Here is a 9,165-nt window from a genome sequence, read left to right as displayed (position 1 = left end):
GTAACCAGCTTGTATGATGATCTAATTACTTTCATGTTGAAAAGGTCTGCAGGTGTGCTCTAGGTGTGAATATATGTATGCTAATCAGAATGTGCAGGTGCCAGGTTGTTATTGTTGCAGCAATACAGCTTCGAAACTATATCTTGATATTTCAAGGAAATTTGCAAAATTAGAGTTACTGTCACTGATGACAGATTACCTGAGTCAAAGTGTGAATATATGGCTACAAGGTGTTGGCTGCAGTATGCAAAAGTAGTGACACAGAACTATACACAGTGTATTGACTCACCAGGACTCAAAGGTGAGAACAAGAGCAGCCTAGGTAGTGTTTTCCCTGCAACTTTTGAGTAAAAGTATAACTTTTAAGTATAGCTGCGTAATGGTCATGTTCACGTATGGCATGATAGACAGCCAGTGATAGACAGTGATAGACCGGAAGCATTCCGGAGTCCATGCACTGACTTCCATGACATAATCACTCCTGGTTTTAACGTAGCGCTGCCTGCAGGGCCTAAAGATTACAGACATTCAGTACAGATGCGCAGCTTTGTCGCTTGCACTCAGGGATTTCTCTAGATTCTCTGAATCACTGATGAAAAATATTTGTTTAATTGTTGCAGTTTCTTTCTAAAACTGGTGAAACTCTGCCTCTCTAAGATGCTCTTTTTATACTCAGTCATGTTACTGACCTGCTGCCAATTGCCAATTAGTTTACTTTTCCACTCTTTTGTTGCTGCAGTCCCAACTTAAAGCATGTTGCTGCCACCAAATTAAAAATGAACTTTTTCTTAAATTGCCACATATTTTCAGCTCATTAATGAATCTTGGGATAATTTTAGCCTTTGCTAACCCTGATGCTAATTTCTGCTCCCGAAGTTCTATAAACCTGCTGCGGTCAGGTATACGTTTGTTGTACCATTTATTGTGTTTTAACAAGTTGTTCCTGCGGCTGCTTGAGGTTTGGGGTAAATGGATTCTTTTCGTGTCACATCATGATGTGGCATAAAAAAAGTAAGAGTAGTTCCTCGTTGATGTTGGGATTTAGTCGTGTAGAACAGTTTTATCTTGAATACCTTGGAGTGAAGCTTTCAGATGACTTTGAAAATAAGAGGAGCCAAGATTGGGGCTTATGCTGACTGGCTGCTTTGGCCCTGCTGGCATTTTAACACAGAGTCATTGAGACATCACGCACCCCAGCAGACAGCAAACCATCTCGGTTTAATAACTTGTGACACCACAGTCTTTCTTGGCACAGCTTCCACTTTGGCCTCAGTGGTTTAAGAGAAGGACAGAGTCAGCTCAGGAGTGGAATATTAATTTGACAATAGAGGAGTGACTCACCACGCCTTATTTTAGTCTGTCCTTGTCTTCTGTTTCATGCTGAATCCAGCCATGTGTAAAAATATTTTATAAGAGACTCTGATGGATTCCAAAACAACAATTACGATTCTTAAATTGTAGATAAATACAGAAGCATCTGTTGCTCTAAGCATTTTTCCACCTGTTCAGTGCACTGGGAATGGGAGTATTGTAATCGAACAATAGGTAAATAGATACAGATGGAGATTCAGATAAATTAAATTAACACAAAGGAGATGAATAAAATGTAACCATGTTGCTTTTGTCATCTCTGACTGTAGTGTGTGCTTTCTCTTTAAAGGCTCTCCTCTTAAATGCTGAGTATCTGTGCACGTCTGTGATGGTTTTTGTCATAAATGTGGTCACCATGTGTGAAGGACAGTCCTCAGCCATCAGTTTAGATCATCTTCCTCACAGGAAACCTACTTTTTTCTGACTGGAAAATACAGAATTGAGAGAAGTGAGTGAAGCAGAGTTTACATGTATTGAGTTAGCCTAGTCAAATATCTCATTTCTGGAGTAAGTTCAAACAGCTGATTAGCCGAACGATTGAAAGTGAATAAATAACAAGGTTAGGTGCTGATGGAAGCAGAACGGAAACGTTTCTGTTTTGACTTCTATAATTACAAACTGGATTCCTGGAGGATTTTTGTGTTGAGTGTTGTCTTTGAACTTTTTTAATATATTTATAATGACAGGAGAGTAAAAATTCTATGCAAACAAAAGCCTAAAAGCATGTTCACTTACTGTACACATCCAGAAATATCTGCAACAGACACATCGTGTTACAGATCGATCAGAGTGAACAGATTCTGGCTCACAGATGTAGGTCCAGTACTGGTGTGTGCTGGCAAATAATGACCCCCCAAAAATTAGGTTGAGGTAGTGGAGTGTCACAGCTGTGCAGATAGAAAGACTTTGTGTACTTTTCTTCTGCTTTAACTTTGTTTTGGGTTATTTATGTGCCTTTGTTTCTACAGCAGACATTTTCGCTTATTAGAATATACATGTCCCCCAAAAGCATACCACTTCTCTATATTCAAGTGTCCAGGTAAGACAGTTTGACAGGGAGCTTAATTTTTATTGTGTGCATCTCTACGTTACAGAAACAGAGACCCTGCTTATGCCAACACCCACACATTTACCGTCTCGACCGCAGGAAGGAACATCTTGAACAGAAAATGCTAAAATTACACCGTCATGGCCATAACTGCTGACATTTCTCATTAGAAGAGCATCCTGTGTTTGTGATGTGGAGCCTGACCAGCACTGGAGTTCAAGGCCATCATTAGAAAAGAGATATTTGAGAGAAAAAAGTACACCTCGACCAGTCTGTTCAGAAGCTTTTAAAGTTAAACCTGAGCACAAAATTCAAGAAACAGGGCACTGCTTTCATCTTCACGTGTAAAACATCTTCAGACACAAATATAAATATTCTCTTTTGCTCTGTTCATTGTACCATCGATGGCTGTGAATGAAACTGTGAATGAAACTTGTAGCAAAATACTCAACAGCTGTGTGTCCCTCCACTGGCGCGGGGTTTTCGCTGTTTTAGATGCTTGTTTGATGCGATAACATGTTTTTTGTTCGTTAAGTTGACGCTTTTCCTGAAGCCTTCGTTACCGTGTTTACTGGACACTTAACGATAAGCAATGTCTTAATGATTGCATGAACGTGTTCAGTGGATCTTTGCAGACTTCTGAGGCGACTTTGTAAAATTCACGTTAGCAGCTAGTGCATCGTTTTTCTTTTCCTCGATGCATTTGTTGTCCTGCAGTTTATGGTGTGTTTTCAGGCAGTTGAGTAAAATAGTTGTGTTGGACTGTTGCACATGCTGTAAATCCAAAGTGTTCCCAAACAACAGTTGATGATCCGCTTTTAAAAGACAACCTTACACATTGTTTCATAAATGACTCATTTATTGACCTAAACCTAAACCCCCCGTCAGAGATAACGGGTATCTCAATGATTGTTTTTAACTTCCTTTGTTAATCCAGGATCTCTGCTTACTGTGACTCTTCTTCTCTCCTTCTAGGTGTCCTCTTTCCATAAGTGTAACTTAATGACAGTCTGCATGTGCTGCGTTTAGTGGAAGTCTGTAAATTGTAGCACCGATTAGAATTTAAAATGAAAGCTCCATTACAATAAAGTCTGAAAAAAGTAAAGGATCCATATATTTCCTGACTCAACTGCATCTTAAATAAGTTAATAGAAAGGAGAGCGCATCAATAGCAACGGTCTCTATCTTACAGAGGCAAAAGGGATTATGGGAACTGATGTGTGAAATTACATAGAGTCAGATTTGATTATGATGTTAAAGACAGTGTAAAACTCAACAATTTGACACTTTGTATTGAATTGTTTGTATTTAAGTGTAACTGATTTCTTCCCTTTGTTGTTGTTGTCAGGTTGGGGGCTCGAAGATGGGCGTCATACGCTATATGGGGGAGACAGACTTCGCTAAGGGCGAATGGTGTGGGGTCGAGCTGGATGAGCCTCTGGGGAAGAATGATGGTGCAGTAGCTGGTACAAGGTATATACAAACACTATGCATGCCTCAAGATCCCCAAATTCCTGCTCTCTTCTTACCCTAAAAGGAAATCAAGGGGAGGGATGGTGATCTGTCCGCTCGGCTGTTTGTGCTGTCATCTGTTTTTCAACGAAACAGTTCGACCTTCTCGCTCAGAGCTGCTCTGGACTGTTTTTCATCCTCATATTTACTCCTTCAGACTCTTGCTTAGCCCGCATAGCACACATCATCCCCCTTTCAATCATGGGAAATGTCTTAAAACATTTGAAATGTAGTTCCAGGCATTTTGAAGTGCTGGTGGAATTTTAGAGCCAAACTAGAGTTAAAACTAACATTTTTTTAATGATACTCAGGATCCAGTAGCAATCTATGCTAGATTTTTCTGGATAGGTTATTAGTTTGTTGAGTTATAAATATTATACAATAATACTTATATCATTATACCCAATATCAAATATAGATGGACAGTGAGGCGATAAAACCAAAACCACGTGTTCCATTAAACTGTAGTTAGAGGGAAAAATAACACTACAGCATGAAATAAAAACACAACAAAGGCGTGTTTGTCTTGTTTCTTAAATCTGTCATAATTTTATAATTTTTGGACCCAAAGATCAGACTGTGACCAATATAAAGGCTATAAGTCTATAAAGTCTTGTTTGCGAGTGAGTGTTGAGCAGTGACAGACTGTGAGGAAATGGGGGCGTCCTGAACACTGCTGGTGAATCTGGGTGGTGTCTGTAGAGAGGGAGAGCTTACAGGTGAGGTTTTTTTTACAGGTAAGGTCTGACTTGAGAATGCAGGAGAAAAGAGATTGGGACAGGGTACCTGTGGGCGGGCGCGTGAGGGCGCGTGAGTGGCAGGGTGGTACCTGAATCCACTGGGAGCCTGGTTGTGAGCTCCTGACTCCTCAGGGATACACTTTTCAAGGGATGACTTTTCAAAGACGAGGTAAAAGGCTTCAGGCAGACAAGTTACCACCGTTGTGGATGCAATGAACTGGCAGAGAATAACGTAGTTACAGCAGGCGTGGAAGTTCAAACCCAGGAAGACCAGCTCCACTCAACGGAACGACACAGGGCAGCGCAGTTCTCCATCTGAAAGAACAAAAAACCCAAAGCCTTATAAATTCTTAGCTAGAGATACTTAAAGAAAGGTTAGAAAAGTCTTTGCATTCCTGTAACTTAATGTTCTTTTCCTTGTTAGTTAATGAGCAGGTAAATGAAAATATACTCACTGTCCTCTATATATGACAAAGAAATCCAACAGATACTTTGCAGCTGTCACCATGTCGGCTTTTTGAATCTAAAAGAAGTTATTAGCTTAGCTCAAATTCTAGCTAGTTTTGTTAGCAAACTGCAGATACCAGCTAGTTAGCGTAAAACAGTAACAGAGACAAAATACTAGGATTTAAATAACCAGACCCATTTGTTATCTTTCAGTACAATTAATCCTAAAGCAGGTCATATTATATATAATTCAAACAGATAATCTCATAAAAATAACATAAACATATTTTAGATTGACTAAAGTTAGCGGAGGCCTAGCTCGTAGCTAGCTGGCGCCACTTCAAATGTTTTTTCTTAAACTTTACACACTAAAGAAATGTAAAGGGGTAATTATATAAAAAAAATCCCTCTTTGTGTAATATTAAAATTATGATGATCTGATAATCTGAAACATGTAAGCGTGACAAATATGCAAGCCACTAGGAAATCAGGAAGGGGGCAAACACTTTTTCACACCACAGTACTTGTCATGCAGGGGAATTAGCTATAGAGAACAAAACTGCTTCTGGTACCTGGCTATAAGTGTATTTATTTATGCTATAGATGCGGGCCTTAAAACACGGGAGGCCATGTTAACATGAGTCACTTTAGGATTGAGCCTCAAGTGGCCGCTTCAGGAACTGCAGTGTTTGTCACTCATGCGTAGGGATGGGTATCGTTTAGGTTTTATCCGATACCGGTGCTAAACCGGTACTTTTGAAACGGTGCTGGTGCTTAAACGGTGCTCAAACCGGTGCTTAAAGAATGGAAAACACAAAATTGGTCCAAAAACCTCTCATGTTCAGCTGTTTTTTTTGTAAAAAGATAACAATGTTAGCCTTTTCTGCAGCTAGAGGGCATATATGGTATCACTCTTGGCTGGAAGCAGTGCTTAAACAATGGAAAAAACACAAACTTTGTCCAAAAACCTCTCATTTTTAATTGTTTTCCACTTTTTCTTTGGTCATTTTAGCCTTTTTGGCCAGGGTGAAGTGAGTATCTGCCATCAAACAAGAAGACAGCCGCATGTAACTATGATGATGTTTGCTAGTTCACCTTACATGCATTAATGTAATAACGTGGTTAGCCTACTCAATGTAAATTACACACGGACAACATTAGGCTACTCACGCAGATGAAGAATGGCTGCTGCTGCCATCATCATCTGTCATCATTTCTGCTACACTGCCAGGGCTAGGGGCCAGGACTCTCCTCTTCGTGTTTTTGGGGGATGTTGCTAACTCCGAGTCCGATAACAGGCAACCCACCCGCAGTAGATGCGCTCGGTGTGAGGTCTCGCAGCAAGCTATCAAATACGGCTTTTAAAAAAAACGCTATGCGTCGCCAGGTGTTTCATCGGATTTGAGGTGTTACCTCCTTTGCACAGTATCACCTTAAACTTCCATTGTTTTCATTCAAATTCTGTCGTTTTCATTCAAATTTCATTGTTTTTATTCAAATTTTGTTCTGTTCATTGAAATTCCGTTGTTTTTATTCAAATGCTTTTGTTTTCATTCTAATTCTACTCTTTTTCTTCAAATTCTATTGTTTGTTTTAGAATTCTGTTGCTTTCATTCAAACTCTGTTCTGTACATTCTAATTCCGTTGTTTTCATTCAAATTTCATTGTTTTCATTCAAATGCTGTTGTTTTCATTCTAATTCCATTGTTTTGATTCAAATTCTGCTCTGTTCATTCTAATTCCGTTTTTTCATTGAAATTCCGTTGTTTTCATTCAAATTCTGTTGTTTTCATTCTAATTTCATTGTTTTGATTCAAATTTTGTTCTGTTCATTGTAATTCCGTTGTATTCATTCAAATTCTATTCATTTCATTCTAATTCCGTTGTTTTCATTCAAATTCCGTTGTTTTCATTCAAATTCCATTGTTTTGATTCAAATTCTGGTCTGTTCATTCTAATTCCGTTGTTTTCATTCAAATGCTGTTGTTTTCATTCTAATTCTACTCTTTTTATTCAAATTCTATTGTTTGTTTTAGAATTCTGTTGCTTTCATTCAAACTCTGTTCTATACATTCTAATTCTGTTGTTTGTTTTAAAGCACTTGTTGCAGGCTGCTGAGTTTGCATATTTTGCTGTGAAGTACAGCCAGACTTTTGACCGCCTCGTCTTGGGCATTTTTAATCTGTAGCTCTGCTCTAAAAGAACGTACGTACCTGGACCCCCCTACTATCCTCGCAAACGTAAAATGATTGGCTAGAATTCAAAGTGTATGACAGGAAAAAAAAGCACCGAAATAAAGCACCGAAATGTGCACTGCTTTTCGGTTTGGTTACTATCATTTATGTCAGAACCGGTGCCATCATGGCACCGGATACCGGTACCCATCCCTACTCATGCGTCTTCATTTTTCATGCTGGGAGGTTGTTACGATGTACTGTGTGATGCAGCTGGCCTCCCGACTCTTTAGTTTATTATTTTATTTCTGTTTTTATTCACAAACCAATTAAATGATGTTGCAGGAGCTATAAGACAAATTTCCAATGTACCAAATATTAAAATATATTCAAATATTGTTACTATTTATCAAAAATTCCCTTCTCTACATTGAGAAAACTGAAAGCCTATCGCAGATACATGACTGTAAAGCTGCTCTGTGACTTCTAAATAATATCCTCGTCCTCTTGCATCTCCCCCTTCTTCTCTTCCTGCAGATACTTTCAGTGTCTCCCTAAGTTTGGCTTGTTTGCTCCAGTCCACAAAGTGATCCGCATCGGCTTCCCCTCCACCAGCCCGGCGAAGGCTAAGAAGAGCAAGCGGGTGGCAATGGGAGTTTCCTCTCTGGCCCACAGCCCCAGCAGTTCCTCCATCAGTTCAGTCAGCTCGGTGGCCTCCTCTGTAGGTGGACGTCCGAGCCGTGCTGGACTGGTAAGACGACTGCAGCGCGCCTCAAATCCGCCCTTAGAGTGGGTGGATTTGAGGGCGGGAAATGCACTTATTTTCTTTCTCGCAGTTAGATAAGAAGGTCGACACCACTCTCATGTCTCTAAGCTTCCTTTGAGGTCTCAGCCAGTCCTGATGTCTTGTCGTCTTTATAGCTTAAAGTGGACCTAATCGGCTGATGTTCAGCTTCATGTTTCTTTTGAGACACAAGTGGCTTAAGGTGAAAGTTCAGATTTAAAAACTTGCAGAGCAGAAAAATTATCATATTTTGCATGTGTGTGGGGCTGTCGCTTCCTGAAATGACCATATAAGGAAATCCCTGCCAGCTGACATCAGCCAGAGCCAAGAGTAGAAAAAATGGTGAAAACCTTATGTTGAGGATTTATATTTATATACTCATGCTGTTTGAAACATGTTTAATTCACATATGTTTAACAGTTTGGATATATTGTAACAGTATATATGGATATAGTTATGTAAATCTCTAGATTGATTGATAGATAGATGAGAGAAAGTGTATCGCTAAAATGCCAGTCGGGGGCTGCTGTATTGATACTTACCCTAATCAATGCATGCTTCAGTGAATGATCCCATTTGTCGATTTTTGGCTATAATTCAGCTTGCACTGCTGACTCAAATAACTGTCCTCATTGAGGCAACAAAATGAAATAGCCTTAACTATTGCACAGTAGCTAATACAAACCACAAGTTTTCATTGCAGGTCCACTTTAAGCAAAACAAAACTTGTAGCAAGTGAGTTTAGAGGAGGTGGACACATTTTTTGTTACCTTTGGACAGAGCCAGGCTAATTACATGCTCCTGAGCTGAGCTAACTGACTGCTATCTATGGAGTCATCTTTACCATACAGACATGAGAGAGGCAGAATTCTTCTCATCTAAGTGTTAGCAGGCAAGCAAATGAGAATATTCCCTAAAATGATCCCTTTAAAAGTCAGTAAGTAAACATGACCACAGGGTTCATATGTGTACGCATATAAAACCCATATCCCTGTTAGGCTTGGCAAAGCATCTCACTTCTCAGCTGCAAAATAATTTTATCCAAATATTTAAAAATCCCCATATTTTGAATTTTGTTATCGTCCAAAA

The 9,165-nt window shown here is 39.4% G+C and overlaps 1 protein-coding gene and 1 long non-coding RNA gene across 2 annotated transcripts in view; one reads left to right on the top strand and one right to left on the bottom strand.

Annotated features, from left to right (window-relative positions):
* The first annotated feature begins 3,772 nt into the window (after window positions 1-3,772).
* The window catches only part of clip2 (CAP-GLY domain containing linker protein 2), a 31,076-nt gene continuing 25,683 nt past the window's right edge, over window positions 3,773-9,165 (top strand). Inside the window, exons 1-2 of the mRNA XM_013908858.1 lie at window positions 3,773-3,892; window positions 7,830-8,043. Coding sequence (XP_013764312.1) covers window positions 3,783-3,892; window positions 7,830-8,043 — 324 coding nt within the window. The 5' untranslated portion in view covers window positions 3,773-3,782. The remainder of the gene's footprint in view (window positions 3,893-7,829; window positions 8,044-9,165) is intronic.
* LOC102200904 (uncharacterized) lies at window positions 4,463-5,177 on the bottom strand. The gene is made up of 3 exons (XR_311510.1): window positions 5,127-5,177; window positions 4,718-4,986; window positions 4,463-4,627 (listed from the first exon to the last, which is right to left on the bottom strand). It is a non-coding gene; the product is annotated as an uncharacterized LOC102200904 (long non-coding RNA).

The sequence above is a fragment of the Pundamilia nyererei genome, unplaced genomic scaffold (genome assembly GCF_000239375.1).
Source record: "Pundamilia nyererei isolate P.nyererei 1_Seehausen unplaced genomic scaffold, PunNye1.0 scaffold00015, whole genome shotgun sequence".
NCBI lineage: Eukaryota > Metazoa > Chordata > Actinopteri > Cichliformes > Cichlidae > Pundamilia > Pundamilia nyererei.
Note: the sequence above shows the minus strand (reverse complement) of the source record. Positions and strands in the feature narration are given on the sequence as shown.